The sequence below is a fragment of the Drosophila tropicalis genome, unplaced genomic scaffold, assembly GCF_018151085.1.
Source record: "Drosophila tropicalis isolate 14030-0801.00 unplaced genomic scaffold, ASM1815108v1 contig_593, whole genome shotgun sequence".
In the NCBI taxonomy this organism is placed as follows: Eukaryota; Metazoa; Arthropoda; class Insecta; order Diptera; family Drosophilidae; genus Drosophila; species Drosophila tropicalis.
The window spans coordinates 18,973,495-18,992,084 of NW_027173070.1; the positions used below are offsets into that span (position 1 = coordinate 18,973,495).

General features: G+C 34.5%; 2 protein-coding genes across 6 annotated transcripts in view; one reads left to right on the forward strand and one right to left on the reverse strand.

Annotated features, from left to right (window-relative positions):
* LOC137576682 (AF4/FMR2 family member lilli) overlaps window positions 1–18,590 on the forward strand; it is a 37,843-nt gene that overhangs the window by 8,467 nt on the left and 10,786 nt on the right. For 4 of the 5 annotated variants that reach the window (XM_068289924.1, XM_068289925.1, XM_068289926.1 and 1 more), the window contains exons 3-5: window positions 13,619–13,957; window positions 15,805–15,881; window positions 15,994–16,631. In XM_068289924.1, coding sequence (XP_068146025.1) covers window positions 13,954–13,957; window positions 15,805–15,881; window positions 15,994–16,631 — 719 coding nt within the window. In that variant the 5' untranslated portion in view covers window positions 13,619–13,953. The remainder of the gene's footprint in view (window positions 1–13,618; window positions 13,958–15,804; window positions 15,882–15,993; window positions 16,632–18,590) is intronic. The other variant, XM_068289928.1, reaches the window with a different exon arrangement.
* Cyp9c1 (Cytochrome P450 9c1) lies at window positions 889–3,062 on the reverse strand. The gene is made up of 3 exons (XM_068289810.1): window positions 2,857–3,062; window positions 2,260–2,797; window positions 889–1,782 (listed from the first exon to the last, which is right to left on the reverse strand). Exons 1-3 carry the CDS (start codon window positions 3,033–3,035, stop codon window positions 916–918), a joined length of 1,584 nt encoding a protein of 527 aa, XP_068145911.1. The 5' UTR covers window positions 3,036–3,062; the 3' UTR covers window positions 889–915.

Sequence of the window (18,590 nt, forward strand, 5' to 3'; positions counted from 1 at the left end):
AACAATATTTAACCAAGTTCTCGATACGCCAATTGAAACGGTGACCCCGACGTTCCTCTACTCAAGTTGACTGGGCCAAAAGCTTTTAGCTAATTTCAAATATAAATATTATCATATTTTATTAGCTTTTTGTTTGATATTTATAATTTAAGTATAAAAAATATGTTTTTCCCACTTCTAATTATCATTTTGTTTTGCCTGGCTTAATTCGCTGATCCCCCAACGTCGTGGTCGTTTTTTCCGCTCCCGTCCCTAGAGTAGAGTTTAAAATATTTGTCGTTGTGTTTCGTTGGATGTGGGAGAAGTTTATGATACAAGTGAAATATAATTCATATTGTGCATACCAGAGCAGGAAAAAAAAAAAAAAAAGAAATTTTAATGCCGCCTGAAAAATAACGCTCAATAAATAATCCTTAATGTCCTTGCGAGTATGTGGGCGAGTGGGTTGACGCTGCTGTTGCCAATGCCATTGTTGCCGGTGCTAGTGGTGGCTCTGTCTCTGGTTTATGCTGCCTGATGTTGGCCCTTCTGCTGTCTCTCACTGGTTGTTTATATATTGTGTCGTATGAGCTTGAGGTTGACATAACTGTAGCTGTTGTTGCCATTGTAACCGCATCCCACACACACACACACACACTGAACACACACACTAAACCATTGAAGGGACCCTGACAGTGTTATGACGTGACTTGTCGCCTGGTTTCTGGCCCTAGTATCTCTGTGAAACATTGTCGCGAGTCCAAAAAATTTGTCAACAACGAGAGAGAGAAAAGGCAAATAAATTTCATGATTTTGTTGGTTTTTTGTTCCTCTCATTCCACCATTTTCCCGTAACCTCTGCTTAATTTCATATAACAACGTTTCATTTTGTTTCCTTTTTTGCTTCGTTTTTGGTTTCTTTATTAATATTTATGATTAATTTTCAGTTTTTCTCTCTCTGGCCACAATTTTACACCAAAACAATTCCCTCGGCTGCATGCGAAAGCCCGCAATGCTGTTCATCATGTCTGATGTGGATCTGGGCGATGGCTCCAATTTAAAATTACGTATTAACTGATAAATGAGTGACTTGACCTCCATTAGGGCCATGCGGTTGCCTATGCAACTCCTTTGACCAATGCCAAAGGGCAAATAACTAAATGGTTTAATCTCGTGCTTATGCTCCTCATCGAAGCGTTCGGGACGAAATTCGTTGGGTTCGTCAAAGTTTTCAGGATCATAGTGGAGAGCTATGATAGGGATATGAACTAGATCGTCTTTCTGTAATTTCAACAAGACCTTATTCTCATCCTCGTCGACCAAGTCAAAGTTTTCGGCACATAGCCGATCGATAACTATAGCTGGAGGCCATTTCCTTAGCGATTCAGATATAATGCAATCCAAATACTTCATCGACATCAAAGTGTCATAGTCTAAAGGTTTTCCCTCCAATCGATCTTCTACTTCCAAAATCTCTTCATAGAGTTTTTGCTGTACTTCCGGATTCATTTGCAGCTCATAGCTGGTGAAGCTCAAGCAAGTGGCCACTGTCTCGAACCCAGCTGAGAAAAAGAGCAAACACTGAGCCAAAAGATCCTCATCATTGAATTCGGCACGATCAGCCGAAGCTGGAAGACCCTTCGTCGATTCTTGTTCGAGTTTAAATTGTCGCTGAGCCTCCAGCAATTGTTGTATCATATCGGGACGGATAATAGTGTGTTCCTTGCGATACTTAATTGTTCCGAAAACCAGTTTCTTAAAATATTCCACATTATTCATGTCCATAACGGGAACACGAAGAGCCTGAAGACAAAATAAAACGATAGATTAGTGGTCAGAGAGTTGGAGAATTTTCCCATGAAACTGCAGTCTTATTTATATAATTAAACAACTACTAATTAAGTAATGTCAATTTGTGGTCAATTTTCTTCTTAAGTAATTGCTAATTCAAGTAATTTGTTAACTAACTATTTTATGGCAAGTAGTTAAACTTTGCGTTCTTTTCAATTATTAATTTTATAGGTAAATACTTTACTTATTTAAGCAAGTAATTATTTGTTTGATTTTAATTTCATGAAGTCAGTAAAAGTAATTAGATATACCTAGAAATTTCTGATTAACCAATTACTATATTAAGTGCAGAATTGAATTATAGAATAATTTACTGAGTATTTGGACTTAAGCAAAATAATTGTTTAAAATTTAACAAATCTACAAAATAGTGAGTTCAATTACTTCAATTATTTAGGAAAAGTCATAAGCAATCAGTTACAAACTCACCTTCATTAATTTGGGTAGCAGAATATACAAAGCCACTTTAAGTCCACCCCAGAAGCTGAATTGAGACACTCGTTGGCCAATTGTGTAAAATTCATTTTGTGGATCTTTAAAGGAATTGACCTGGACACCAAATGCAGCAGTGGCTATCACATCGTTGGTGTATCGTGTAAAGAACTCTTTGAGCTCCAACTCCGAGTTATTCTGCTCCTGCTGGATTTCTCGCCCAATGTATTCCACAGCCTCCAGATTGCATGCATGGATCAATTCGAACATCAAGCGTATTTTTAAACTGGTAAATGTTGGCGTCAAAGTGCTCCTCATTTGTTTCCAGCGGCGATCGCGCAGGGAGAGCAAACTCTTGAACATGACACTAGTGTCATTTGCCTCACTCAATCCCTTCCGATGATTGGCAAAGTTGTCGAAACTCTTAATGCCCACTTGGCGTATCAAGTGGGGATCTGCCAGATAGTACAGGGGTTCCCTCAAATTGTAGACGCCATAGACTTTATGTTGCTTCAGCTTCAAATGCAGATCAATGCTGAAAGGGAACTGAATTGCTCTCTTATTCGAATAACCTCTCTCTTAACTTGCTCTTACCTGTGCTTGAGATAGGAGCCCTGCCCTCTCATCACGGCGAGAGGGACATTGCCCAGCAGCGGCTTCGGTTTCACATGGGCCACATTTCTTTTAGCAAAATAATTGAATGGGGCCACCGACCATTTGTAAACTAAGTAAGCTAAAACTATTGACAAAAGGAATAGTTCAACGAGAACCATGGTTCAATATGTTGAAATGGCTCTTACTTTCGGTTCTTTCGGTGTTTGTCAGCCAATTGCTGAATTACCACTGAAAGCAAACAAAAAAGTTCTCTTTGCTTATATAGAAGAAACAGCTGACGAGAGAGCTGGTTAGAACGAGAGCGTCAACGTGAGCGGGAGATTAACAAATACAGGGTAGTTTTGGCCATAGCGAAATTCAGATACCCTAACGAATTTAGTTTGAGTTGCTTATTGTTAAAACAAAGCATCTGAATCAATATTCATCCATAATTTCCAAAAGCAACTTATTTGATAATAAATTGTAATCATAAATTTAACATATAATGCTATTTAAGAGTAAAGAGAAATACTTAATTTAGTTTGAGCTTAAATGTATGTATATCATAAAAATCATGACGTATCCGCCATGGTGGACACAGAAAGTCAAATAACCTTTACTTTTGAAGAGTATTTAAACAACCGGCAAATAATTCGTGCGAAAGAGACATTAAATTTGTATATATGATTCTGAGAGAGTTTTCTCTTTTAAAAAATATATTATCACTTAGCATAACTAACAAAAAGTGTTGTTGTTATTTCAAGGTGAAATATTATAAACAAAAATAATCCCATTTAATCACAACTCTATAACTTATCAAGTCCTAACTATAGATAATGCATTTAAGTCCATTTTACGCAATTTTTGTCAAAGATTGCATAAAATTTAAACAAAACTTAAAATTATCTCCGATTCTTTAGACGGAGTAGATAGTGTATTAAATATTCTACTATTCGTTGGATGTTTGTGGTTTGTTTACTTATTTCTTGAGCTCTATAGTTTCTCTTTCATTTTTAGTTTGTTTATTTTTAGGGAAAAATTTGGAAATAAAAATGGAATTCGAGAAACATTTCGACTGCTATCGAAATAATTTGTTGGTTTCTATCACGATTTGCACTTTAATCAGAGATAACAAACAGCAAACATTATCTTTCGCTCTAATAGAGGAAACTCCACAAAACTGATTTTAGCTGATGTAATGAACTAACTGCCTGATGTTTTTATGTTCCCGTCCCCTTCTTTCTTTCTTAGTTGGTTTTTGTTGTTTCCATTTTTGGTTTTTTTTTTTTTTTTTTTGCTTTTTGGCCACGTCATGTCGGTAATCTCATTGGCATAAAACTAATTTCAACATTAATCCCCCTTAAGTGACTCAACTATTTATTATAAAGGACTTAGTGTAAGAAGACAGCGAGAGACAGCTAGAAAGAAAACTAAAGTTAGAACTAAGCAAAGAGACGGCTGTTGGCCTCAAAATGAAAGTTCCCCAAAGAGTTTCTACCCAGATGTATAGTGTGTGAGTGAGTGTGTGTATGTGTGTGTGTCCAATATATACACCAAGTATGTGTTCAGGTTGAAAACTTTCTGCTTCTTCTTGTGGCCTGCACTAATTTGGTGGCTAGGCGATGGCATTTCCTTTTTCTGCAATCGAATCACGTCTGAAACAAATGACAAAATTTTCCCTTTTGCATTTAGCGGGGACAGTAGCAAAAATTTGGTGGGCGTTCACATAATGAAAATTTTCGTAGAAAATGCTAATGTTATTTGATTGTGTGTCTGAGTGATTCTTGTGGTGGCTCCTCCGTTCAGTTGTCCCTGTAACATTTCCAGGAATTAAATCTTTCATTCATTCTCAGTCATTCTGCCTCGTAATGTGTTTACTTTGGCAGCCAACCGAATGGCAGTTCATGTAGTCGTACTTGAAGCACTTTTTGTGCACTTCATTGCCAGCCATTGGAATTGGCCCAAAATGTCCTTCTCGCCTTGTTCGTTGTCTTTTCGTTTTTCGTTTTTCTCTTTTCTTGTTGTTCTTCTTCTTCTATTCCTGGCATTTGTCTCCCACTTGAAAGTGAACTGTCTATTTGTAGAGCCAGTTTTCCTTCTTTTTTTGTTTCTTTACCTTTTTTTTTTTTTTGGTTCTTGGTTCGTAAAACAGAAAGTTTTTGATACATTTCTTTTCGGTGTGGTGTAAAATCAAATGACGGCAAAGTCATTGTCAACCCCTTTTGCTCAATGTTGCACTGCCCCCTTAATTAGTGCCCCAAAATGTTGTGTTTTCATTAATTAACGGCCCAAATTGTCCAAATGGATACATGGCCCTAAAATGATATAATGCAAATATTTGCTTACTGCCAAGTAAATAATGCCCTTTGGCCCACACTTTATTCCCTGGCTATTTGCTTTGCCTACCCTTTACCCATTCTCCTGCTTTTCCATTATAAACCATAAGATGCTCATCGTCCTTTCAAGTGTTGGCCTTAGCCATATGCAAACGCACATCTGTATGTGTGTCTTATATTCTTATGCACATGTTTGTATTAGGACATACTTCACATTTCAAGCACACACACACACACACACACACACACTCGAAGTAAAGGGTTTGTTGTTCTTTTATTGAGGTTTTCCTATTCAAGATTTTAATTTTCCTCAAACTTGAGTTTCCATTTTCCAACTCAAACCAATCAATGTGAAGATCCATCAAAAAAACTATATTCGACCACATGGCATTTGGTCTTATGGATTTATGTGGTAAGTCCTTAAAATTGATGACCATAAGTTTGATAAATTGGTCAATGAAAATAATTATATTCGAAATATGATGGGAGCCTAAATTGGGTTGAGTTAAACACGTATATAAAATTGCATTTATTGTTTAAGCCTTTCATTTTGAAATGTATTTAACTTTGACATTTAATATGAACATTCATTACGTAACGGTATCAGATGACAGAAGTGTAAGGTGGGATAATCCATATTAAAGTATTCCATAAACTATTTTAAACTTTTATGTACTTGTAATTTTCAGTTGTGTTGGAAGGAGAGGGGGTTAAGCATATTTTGTAATGAGAGAGGGAAAGGTAGTTCAAATGAATTTCACTTTATCCACTTGCATTCCTTTTCACTGCTCTCCTTGAAATTAACCTTAACTACTTAAAATACTTGAGCTTTAAACCTTTCAGCAAAGTTTCACAGTGACAATTGACCTTTTGTCCTTTTTGCTGACACTGAACAAAAAGTTAGTAATTAAATTGTTTACTAAAATTTGTTTGCCGCTTAACTATGTATGTATATAAATAAGTAGAGCTACTTAAATAAATGGTTAAGCTTGTTTTATCAACCGATAGATGCATTTTTATGTAAACAATAATTCAAAAGTAATAAAGGAAATTAAGTTTTTCGTTTTAAGCACAATGTAAAAAATATTAATCAGCATTTCCATAGCAAAAAAACACACTTTTGTAATAAATTATCTCTTATGATATAAATAAATGAAAATCGAGCTTACAATTTACATGACCAGATTCGACAACCCGCAACAGCATTACTTTAGAGCTGGAACACCATTAGTAATGATTTTTTTGCTTTTTAAAACTATGGACATTTATTAACTAAAAATATACCTTTTAAAAATGTGTATACTTTTTTGGATAGAAAGAAAGAATCGAAAAACCTTCATCCGAGGGCAAAGATTGGAAGATAATGATCTGTATACAGTCCTCTATAGATGAGTTGCCTAAATGGCCCAATGGGGATAAGGGTTAAGGGTAAGGGTTCTTTTGATACCAAATACTTTTATAAGTATTGAGAATACTCTCAGTTCTAATTCAAAGGATTATCTCAAAAATGTTATGTAAATTTCTTTAGTCAATAATATGTTCACCAAAAAAATTCCAAAAAAAAAAGTAACTACGAAATGTGAATAAGTTTCCTTAAAAATTTCTTGAAAATTTCGATGGTTTTTTAAGCAAAACTAACTCTTAAAAAAAACACAGAGACTTTTTGCATTAGGATAGTCGGAACCAACAATGAGTTTAAAGTTTAAACAAATACTGATTATCGATGTGTCTAGATCGGATATCAATCCAGTCCTTAGATCAATTCTGTGGCTCTAGTTCTATTTTTGAAATTCCACTCATTTCTAATCTAGTTGATTTAAGATATATTGATTTATGCAATTCATTAAGCCTTTTGATGGATGTGCCAAGCAATATATTTATAGCAATTGGTTTATCAGTATTCTGTTTCGCATATATCAATACTTTGTTAGCCTTATTTGAGCCATTCTATTTATGTAAATTTTCTTTTCAATCGAATGTGTCTGACCGAATTCTGCCTAAGCAAAAGTTTCATAGCATACTTTAAGGCTGTATGTATGTATGTATGTATGTATGTGTATGAGCCATATTTGATTCGTAGATTTTATGCCATTTGTCATATAAATCTTTCAAGTTGAGTAGGAATAGGCCACAGAGAGAACAGCATGGAAAGAGCCATAAAATGTTTGTCGAGTTTGGCTTGGGCAAAGCCAAAAACGAAAATCCCTTTTGACTAACTGCTTATTGGGAATGCCAAAAAAAAAAAATAACTGAATGTGTATGACTCTGCGTGTGTGTGCGTGTGTGTATGCGGATGTGTGTTTCATGATAATCGCACCATAAAAGGCTTATACAAACTGCATAGTGGAAAAATGTTTTGTACACAAACACAAACAAACAAACTCATATGAAATGTTAATTTATAGCCCATATTATTATTATACAATCGCAATCGAATGGAAAACAAACATTTTCATTTTCCATTTCCCCAACTGGCCATTGAATGCATGAATTATTTATATTAGATTCTCACATTGGATCGCAACGTATTCTAAAATTGTTCGGCCACAATTGTTGGTGTTGGTTTTTATTCTCCTCTTGTTTTTATTCTGTTTTGCCAATAAATAAATAAAATTGAAACAAATATGGATTTTCATACACGCACACAGAGACACCCATACCTGGACATACGTGACCTCTGTTAAATTTATGTTCAAGTGGAAAATCGAAGTTATTAGTAAAAACCAAAACCGTGCCCAAATTTTTCTCAAATCAGTTTGAGTTTTTCTTTTTGGGTGTGTGTGTGTGTGTGTGTTTTTTTATGCATGCATCAAATTTATGGCCTGGCCCACATGCCTGAGCCAATATGGCACAAACAGATAACTGGAATCCGAGAGTCGCTACACGGAGTTGGAGTTTGTAGATTGGTTTCAATGGTTTTACCGCAGCTCTAGCCAGCTTGACATCAGCAGTCCCAGCAGTGTTCGAAATTTGTCTGTCAAATATTTGCTCACAGAGATTGCCATTGGCGGATTGGGTGACGCGATTTGATTCGCTTGTCAATCCCATAGAGATGTGCCTAGCTGGAGTTCTCTCACCCCCTCTCCCCCTCTCTCTCTCTCTCTATCTCCATCTATTTGTGTGTTTGTGTGTTTATATTTATGTTTTGTGGCTGCCATGGGATGCGCTGCTGTGTTTGAGAACTGGGTCAAAACACATTCAGGACTGTCACTTCAAAAATTCATATAAAAAAAAAAAAAACAAAAACAAAAATAACAAGAAATGTGCAAACAACAAAAATTGCCTAACAAATAGTCAAAAAACAAACAGGAATTCTCGACTAACAACCGAAAGCAATTTCGATATAGACAAGTTATGGTATCAAAAAGATTTCATGATTTTTTTTTTTGTGAAAAGGATAAAGTGTTCCATTTTAATATCCTGAAGCGGTCTCTGTCTTCCAAATGACTTTCAAACTATTCTCAGAAGTAAATTTTATCAAATTATAGACATTTTTTCTATTAAAATTTAATTTGGTTTGTTTTTGATTGATATTAAATCGTTTGTTTATCGACCTTGAGTTTTATTTTAGATGTTTCCAATACTTTTTGATCTTCTTTTGGAAATCATCTTCAGGGGATTATGTTCGAGTTTTTAAGTTCCGTTTGAAAATTTATGACTGAAAACAAAAACCCCAAAGAATATTTTATCCTCCAAAGAATATTTCAATATTTTGAAGAGGTGCATAGTAAATTGTACATAAAATATCAAATTTTATTTAGAGTTGTTTCTTAACTAAGCTTAATTGTATATTTAAGATACAGTTCCAATGTTATAATTTGATTTATTTAGGGGAATCTGTATTTAGATCTGTATCTAAAAATCAATTTTGAAGAACCCATATCACTGTGATAGTTTTTTGAGAAAAAGACATGGCAAAATTTGATGTTTTTCCCCAATTTTCGGTCCTGCAAATCGAACTGCATCTTTAGTTTTTTAAGTTATTACAATGTTTTCATACAAAATTTTCTCCTAAAGTTTTTCATCAAAGTTGCCATTTTTTCGAAAAGGGTCTTTTTTTCATTTGCTTCTAACTTCTAAAATATTCATTTTTTTTACAAACTTTCTTCAGCAAAGTTTCTTAGAATTGAAAGGGCTACAAATGTTGGCAAGATATCTAGCCTCTAAATTTGACCGTTCCTGAGCTTTGTGACATAATGTAAAAAAAATAGAATCGTGACCCTATTTCTTTTATGTTTTCTTTCTCGCTTGATCTTAATATGAGAAGAGACACCAGACCTAATATTCATTCATTCATTGTGTGCTTTATTTCCAGTAATATAAATGTTTTATTAAAGCTAATGTTTAAGTGAGGATAACAGTATTTTTATGCATAGGCTTTTCATCTGTGACATTCAAATAATAACTTGTCAATTATTGTACAAGCCTTTCGATATAGACAAAAATTTCAAGATAACAATCTTAGACTATCTTATTTCTACGACCCAGATAATAAAGGAAGCTAACTTCAATTTCAGACCTAATATAATCATTTAAATGAATTGAATGATTTTAGATATGTTAACGAAATTAAACTAACTGTATTTCTTTAGTTTTTGAAAAATATTAAATATATTTAATCATCTTCTAAGAGAATTAGAACAGTTTTTTAATCTGATATGCAAATATGCAGTTGCGAACTTCAAAATAGAATCAGTTGCTGAGGTAATGTGTTCAAAGGATTCCTAGGCTTATTTTAAGGTTCAAGGAACATGTGAATCCTTTTTTGAACGTAAAATACTTTCTACTAATGGAAGCAAAACCAGAGGGCCGGGGCTAACTTCGACCGCGTCAAAGTTTGTATACCCTTGCACCTATTTTGGTAACTCTTTCCTTACCTATTAGCCATCAATGTGGAAGAACGTTTTATCTAAAAAGGCTTATGTTTGCGAAGGAATGGACAATCATAGGAAATAACGAAGATATTGATCAAAGTCACTGTTTTCCACCGATCGTTCCTATGGGAGCTATATGATATAGTCACCCGATCTTTATCAAATTCGACACAGTCATTAACAAAAATATTAAATTAAGCAATGTTTAATTTGAAAACAATCACGTTAAAAGTAACGAAGTTATTTACAAAAGTCACTGTTTTCGACCAATCGTTCCTATGGGAGCTATATGATATAGTCACCTGATCTTTATCAAATTTGGCATAGTCGCTTATAGGCGTAGTAAACTCTCTAATATTAAGTTTCACGACAATAGCTCAGAAAATAACGAAGTTATTGAGAAAGTCACTGTTCGTGACTTGGCCGTTTGTATGGGAGCTATATTATATAGTCACCCGATCTTGATCAAATTTGGCACAGTCGTTTATAGGCGTAATCAACTCTCTAATATTAAGTTTCACAATAATAGCACGGAAAATAACGAAGTTATTGAGAAAAGTCACTGTTCGGGACTTTGGGGTTTGTATGGGAGCTATATGATATAGTGGTCCGATCCGGCTGAATCCGAGATATACAACGCCTGCAGTATATACAAGCCTACGTGCAAAATTTCAGCTCTGTAGCTCTTACGGTCTAGGAGGAGTTTGCGTTGATCCAACATTTTCAAAGATTTTTATAAAAATCCTTGATATACTCAAAAAATACCCATATACATATGTAAGTTTCATACGATATTTTCCATAACGCAAAATAAAATTTACATACAAAACTGGATTTTTGGTATTGTTGGATAACAATTTTTCAAGAAAAATTTACTTAACATTTTCATAGCCGTTTCAATACAAAATTTCGTGCTTTATTTGAAACTCATTTAGTTCTAAACTAATATACGTTTGTGAAATTATTTTAAAATTCTCTGGTTTAAGAAATTATAAATTTGAAAAGCAAAATTAAGCATTTTTATACATGTTATTTTTTTCCTGGTCATATCTAATTTTGGTTTCAACACAAAAACCGCTAATTATGCACAGTGAATTACCCAAAGTAAAAGGCTCATCTCTAAGCTGTGGGCCAAAAAGGCAGACAGACCCATGTCTGATAAGGACAATATGCCTCAACATATACATACATACATATATATATATCCCCTATCTACTGTGTGTGTGTCGGTGTGTGCTCACTCATTCAAATTTATGCTTATGCCTAAAGCCGCTGATTATGACAAATATGCCACGCTTCACTGGCCTTGTCGCTTATTATGATTATTATTTCGTTTGCTTGTTTCTGGTCAAATGCAAAATCCTTACCTTACCCCAGCCACCATTGCCATCGTCACCCAAAAATAAATAAAACTTTTATTATTAGCCCTGAAAGCCGGAGATCTAAAAAGCCCAAGGACCCCATACATAACACACAGACAAGCATCAGCATCCTAATGATGTCACACACACACACACATGTACACAGATAGATGTGTGTACACATACATACATATATACGATATATACAAACATATATCGTCAATTATCATGTGTAAATTGTTTGATGTGTGTCACCTGCCACATTTGCTTTATTGCCGCTCATTAGAAGTGCCCCAGCTCCTGGTCTCAGGCTTACAGTCTCACCTTAAGCTTCCACATGCTGCAAATTTTGAATGAATCCCCAACAGCCACTTCTTCATACGAGTCACCTTTAGCATGTTGCCTGTTTGACTTCTAACACGTTTTAGTTTTTATATCCCTCCCTGCTCGACTCCTTCTCCGGTTGACTTGGTCTACCGATTTGTTTGCGCTTCAAGTGACAAAGATTTTTGTTGTTGGTTTTGACATTTTGATGAATGGGATCAGTTGGCAGGCCAAGTCAAGCTAGTTATTCAGATGCGGGCGGGCTCAATATATCCTTGTCACATGGCCTATATATAGAACAGAAATTGTAAATAATTGCAAAAGTTATTACAAATTTGTTGCATTTAAGCTACAATTTTTTCTAAATGTGATATTGACATTATGTTATTGAAGTTTGTTTTCACAATAAATTGATTGGCAGCACTAATATTTTTTTTCCTTAGATTTTTCTTACATTTTCTAATACTGAAAAATATTTTGCAATATATATTAATTTGTTTTTACATTTTTAATGAGAACATTAAACATTAAAACACAGTTAAACTTAAGATTTTGTCATAGGATATAATGCATTATGCATTATAATAATTAAGGAAGACAGTTGCTTCACATGTACATTTGCAACACTGAAAATAATGCTTTGCTTGTGTATTCAAATTTTTGTAATATCTTATGAATAGAGTCGAGCTACATAACGAAGATTCATCAATAGCTACTTATGATGAAAGTCTCGTTAGAATATATCATAAAATCCTTAAAAATATGTTAGTGGAAAAGGTTCTGACATCTCTACAGGATACTACGTTTACCAACACTTAAAGTAACGCGCTAAGAACAAGTTTAATGGCACCACAATTTAACAATTTAATCATTATTAGAAAACATATTTTCACCTATTTTAAAGTCTTGCTAGAAGATTTAATTCTCAAATGTCAGATGTAAGAACTTGTTTTTCTGCTGAAAACTCCCCAACTCCACTGTAAGAACTTGTTTTTCTGCTGAAAACTCCCCAAACTTACCAACACTGAATTAAATTTTATGCTTGTTTCTTAACGTTTTATGATTGGAGAAACTTTAAGACAAAACACAGTTTAACGTGGCAAGTCTCGTTAGCAAATGGAAAATAGCCAACTTAGTTACGTTATGGCGTTGCCACTTTATTGTAACTTTTCACATTTAAATTTGCTGTACAAAAGCTGGGTTTTACCGTTACGTTGGTAACTAATTCCAGTTGATTTTATGGGCACTGCGTATAAGCTGCATAATTGTTTGCCACTAAACAATGGGAACTTGTTATTTTTACCGTTTTTTTATTTATGTACCTCCATATACATACATGTGTGTATGTGTAGATGTATGTATGTATGTATAGGTTTATGTATAGCAATCTTTTTGTTGGCGGGGTATCATTGAAAACAATCGTTTTGGGGCTTAGCCAAAATGGTCAAAATAACAATAACAACGGCTGGCAACCTTTCTAAGCCAAACAATAGAGAGGGGGCCAACAAAACCAAAAATAAAATCAAGGAAAAAAAAAAAGGAAGGATTATTTTGATTATTTGGCGTGTTTCAAATGTGGCCAAAGATAACAACAACAATCGAGGCCCCCCAAAAAAACAAGCTGCTGTTCATTTCAATGAACTTGCTTTTCAAACGAAATTTTTATCATGCTCGGTCAGGCAGGACTTTACGTTTTTTTTTTCTTTTTTTGCTCCTTGTTTCTCTCTTCCTTTTTTTTTTGCACATTGTTCTGCTAACAACAACAATAACAAGGCTATTGAAATAAAAAAGAGAGAGAAAAAAATGAACAACTACAAATCTGGTGAGGAAAATTTGCTTATGTTTTGCTTTCGTTTCTCTTTCTTAGACATTCAATCCTTGTGGCTAACGAGGAAACGGCAACGGAATTGGAATCATTCAGCAGGCCAAGTCCGACTGGGTGAGTCTGAGGAATCAGAGGCTCAAACTCTGGGCATTTATACGCTACAACAGCCGCATAAATTTCCGCTTCAATTGGACGTGTACAGCAGTCGGAGTGGCGGAGGAGGAGGCGGAGGAGGTAGCAACATCAGGGGCAGCGGTCGTGGTAATTGTAGCTGTGATTACCAGTTCCAGGACTCAAAAGCTTCGACAGCGGCAACAACTCAGCGACAACAGCAGCGGCAATCAACACTTTCCGAAACCAAATTTATTGAAAGTTCAATGGGTAAGCAACAACACCAACAATTACAGCAAAAGAGAATGCGTGTGAGAGAGAGAGAGAAGGAATGAAAAAAAAAGAAAGAAATAAAATAAAGCAATCAGCAGGCTGACTGGCTGCTTGCTGTTTTCAATAAGAATTTAAATTAATATTTCTCCCCTCTCGTTCTCATTGAATGTGAAAAGTTAAAATGAGATGAAATGAGATTCTCTCCATTCGACCAGAGCCATGAATTCCGGCTTTCGTTCTACTTAATTTGTCAATGGAAAAAGAAATTAAATCGATTTTTATTAAAGTTTTTCGTTTTGCAATGATTTTCCGTTTGCCTTTTTCGTGTTGATCCTCATTTCAAATTCGTCTCTTCTTCTTCATCTGGCTTGTGTAACAACTGTTAAGCTCTTGCACCAAATCGCATTAAGTGGCAACGCCAACAGTTTGAACTTTCGCTTAAGTAATCAACAAAAAGTTACCACAAATTGTGTTTCTTGCGAAATAAAATATGTAAATTTTTATGATCTTTAGAACTTTTAACTTTAATGATACTAAACGTTTAAAATTTCAAATATTTCAATAGTTTAAGCTGGTTGCTTATATTTGTCATGAAATTAGGATTTAAGACAGATTTGGAGCATTGTTAGTTGCAATTTTAAACTTACACAGTTCTTTTCACAAAGTAAAATAAATATAATGTTGTTAACATAAATGAAATATGTATAATCAAATGATTTAAGAGAAATTAACAGTGTGAATGCAACAGAGTTTTAATGAACTCGCAAAAATTAAATTTTTATGAGACCTTTAAACATCAAATAAAAAAAAATCAGGAACTTACTTAAAAATATCAATAAACTGAGGCTGTGTCATTTGAGTAAATTTCATAGGGATACTCCAATTTCTTCACCTATGTTCCTCCAAAAACTATATGATATAGTGGTCCGATCCTAATGATTCTCATACTTTATCTCACCTGGGTTATAAGTAGCTCAAATACCAAGTTCCAAGCTCTTAAGATGTCTGAGTAAAACTCATACGCACCGACGGACAGATGGACGGACAAGCGGTCATGGCTATATCGACTTAGCTTCTCATGCTGATCGACAATATATATGTACCTATATACCTTATGCGGGTAATGCCTCTGTGCAATACAAACTTCTGACCAATTTTTCCCTCTGCAAAGGTATAAAAACCAAAACTATTTTTCAACTGCACAAAGTAAAATTAACCCCTGTTCTCAAAATAATCAAATCAAAAATATAGAAACTATTTAAAATATGCAAGTCTTTGGTATGATCGATATTACTACTAAAGTATTTTAATTTTAAGTTCAAATTTCAAGTTCATTCTCACAATAATATGGAGTTTTTGTCATAGGCCTGTTGTTTTTGACCCTATAACCAATTGCTAAAGTCACACCTTCCTGCCAAAAACAATCAAGTCCGTCATTTTGTTAAAAAAAAAAAACTCCTAGTGATCAATTTTAAACAGTTTTCCTTAGAAAAATGTCAAAAGATTACCATTTTTTGGGCTTTAAATGTATTAACCATCGAAAATCGCAAATATTCTTCTTTTTTGGGGGTCTTTCGGTTAAAGCCTAATTAAACTTTTATATACTTGATTTAAGCTTAAAATGTAAAAAGTATTAACAGTTAGTTTCCTTGCCAACAATTAAAAATATTTTTCAATTTCAATTTGAATAACTTATTTTCATTTAATTGCTTTTTAACATCATTTTAATTGTTTCAATTTCAAATCGCTGGCCTTGCCCCCCTGTGGCAAGTGTAATTTAATACTCGACGTTGCCATATTATTTTCAATTCAAATATTTGGAATTTCTCTTTCGCCTTCTGCAGCTCAAACAATGGAGTGTACGAGCAGCAGCAATCAAAATTCTATTTATGTACTTAATGCCAGTTACAATGCATATGGGGTAAGTTTTCTGTTGCAATGTTATCTAAAAGTTGCCATTGCCTTTTTCTTACAAATATTGTTCTTCTTGTTGTTGATTTGGTTTTTTCCTCACATTTCTTTGCCTCTCTAAGGACTTTGGCACATATGCTGCTGCTGGGTCTGCTACGGCTGCTGCTACTGGGCCAACAAAGCGTGAACCAACAAGGACGAGGCCAAGTTGCAGTTTGCAGCATAAATTCAAAAGTTTCGGTGCCGGTTATGGCCAAGTGGGTGTGGACTATGGAGGCGGAAGCACATCAAACTACGTAAATCCTGCTACATCAATGTCAACCGCAATGTGTTCACCGGCAACGGCAGCGTTGCAGAAATTGTTCAATTGCAGCGTCTCTGTTGGCAGCGGCGGCGGTTGCCAAAATGTCAACAACAGCAATAGCACTGGCAACAGCAACAGCAACAACAACAACAATAACCCGACAGTCTCCAGCCATAACAATGGCTGTCTGTCAGCAGCAGGAAAAATGCTTGAGAGCACAGCAGGAGTTGGCTCGGCAGGTGCTGTTGCCCTACACAATGGCAGCAGCAACACCAACAGCAACATCACCGCAGCAACCAGCAACAACTCGAAGAAGAAATGCACCAAATCAACGCTTATTGCCAAGAAGACAAAGTTTTTGAAATTTCTCGAAGAAGAAAAATGGCGCAGCAGTGCCACAACGAGAGCACCAACAACATCAACATCCACAACAACGATGGAAACCTGCACATCAAGGTAACTATAGTAACTTATACTTATGTATCTAATACCTATATTTCAAAATAGTCGACTATAAAATGCTCTACTTTCTTAAATATACTTATCTTTAACATCTCTTAAAAATTATGACACAGACAGATAGGTACAGATGAGTCTCTAAAAAAAGTTTCGATCATAAAAAGACTTCGAAATCGATATTTATTTAAAAAAAGTTAATGGATTGTTCAAAAACTCTCCAAAGGGAAAAAAAATTTTAAGATTAAATACATAAACGGATAATTGGAAGCGATAGTTAGTAATTTAAAGCGATAGATTTGCACAGTGTTTGAATAGGGATTCCAGGGAGAAAAAGAATAAGCCAATCTGCATTCGTTGAATTCAAAATATGAACTGATTTTATTAACAAAAGTATGGAGTTTATATAGATAATCTTAGGCTCTAGAAGGTAAGAATTGTTCTTAAAATATCTTATTCTAATGAGACGATTTCGGTGGTTGAAAACGATTATTATTTTGAGCACGGTGTCGGCCACTTGAGATCCTGCCGTTGTGATCTTTTGGGTTAGGTTAGAACTACAAGTGTTTTTCCACAACGCGTGTGGCTGATTGTAATTCTAGTCGATTAGATTAGATTAGTTTTTTGTGACAAAAATACAGTTGTATTATATTTTCTTTAGTGCATCTGATTTGGTGAATTCGCTTCAGATGAACACGATGTTTATTCTTTAACAGTGTTTCTTGGAAAAAACTATAAACATTCATCTCACCAAACAAAGGTAGATCTCTCTTTTGCTTTATGAACTATCCGAACCAAATATACTACATAATTATGATTACAAGAAACAGAATTTGATATTTCGATTCAATTTTGATCCTTGAAATCAATAACTATTAACTCATTTATTAAATCCTTATTAACAGACGAAGCTAAAGTATTTTTTTCTAAAAAAAAACAATATTTTCGTCTTAAACAATGTATTTATTTTGATCTGATGGCATTTTATTAGTATACAGAATTATAAAACTGATTTGACAAGGACGAAAACTCCACAGTTGAGGGTTAAAAGGGAAGATAAAGATGACAAAATTATTTAGCAAGCCGATCCCTCTAAATCAGTCTACGACTCTACTCTATATCTTAATATAGACAATATTAATCAAAACTGGCTTTAATATTAACTCAATTAAAACTATGAAATCCTTTCTTTAAATAGAAAAACTAGTAACAAAAAAGTATTGAAATTCCTATCGATAGATAGATTCATGTAATCCTTGCTGATTTCAATATACTCTTGTTTGTGTAAAGTGAGGGTATGTGAAAATTCTTCTCATAAATGTTGCAAAAAAGAAAAATAAAGAAAAAAGTTTTAACTTTTATGGGCCACAAGTTTATTGGGGAATTTCGCCCACACTGATGATGACGATGAAGATGACGACGACAACTTGGTCATTAAGTTGCTGCCCCATAGATAGTTTTTTGTTCACCAGAAATTGGCTAGCCTTATGAGAATTTTATGGGACATTTTATTGGAACTAAACTGATGGTTGCGGTTCATTTCTGATGGATTTTGCTTCTATGTAGTTAGCTGATGTGTAGGTAAAATGCATTTATGTTGGATGAAACTTTCTTGCAATGCATTTATGTTCGATGTTCCAAGGAAAAGCCATAAGTTGCCATTGCCAGCATGCTTAGCTAAAAGTTGTTCCACTTTTAGTCTATCTTTTGCCTTTTCTAACTTTGGCTGGAAATTGAAAAATTAACGAGCATAACATCAAAATGCAGTGAAGCTTGAATGAGTCTAAAACCGGGTTGAGTTGCATCAGCTCACAAAGTTGATTAAAACGCCATAATCATATTTGTGAGATGCATCCACAAAAAAAAAGAAAAAAAAACGTGAAAAACAAAGGCAAAAAGAATGTTGGCACTAAAAGTTTTTCCCTTCCCCAATAGACATCACCCATGGCCTTTTAGAGT

Excerpts from the sequence above, each read along its gene's own strand:
- Cyp9c1 (XM_068289810.1), bottom strand. The coding sequence starts at position 3,035 with ATGGTTCTCGTTGAACTATTCCTTTTGTCAATAGTTTTAGCTTACTTA. Across the intron at positions 2,798-2,856 it reads GGCTCCTATCTCAAGCACAG|CATTGATCTGCATTTGAAGC; the intron begins GTAAGAGCAAGT and ends GTTCCCTTTCAG. Across the intron at positions 1,783-2,259 it reads TGCTACCCAAATTAATGAAG|GCTCTTCGTGTTCCCGTTAT; the intron begins GTGAGTTTGTAA and ends TTTTGTCTTCAG.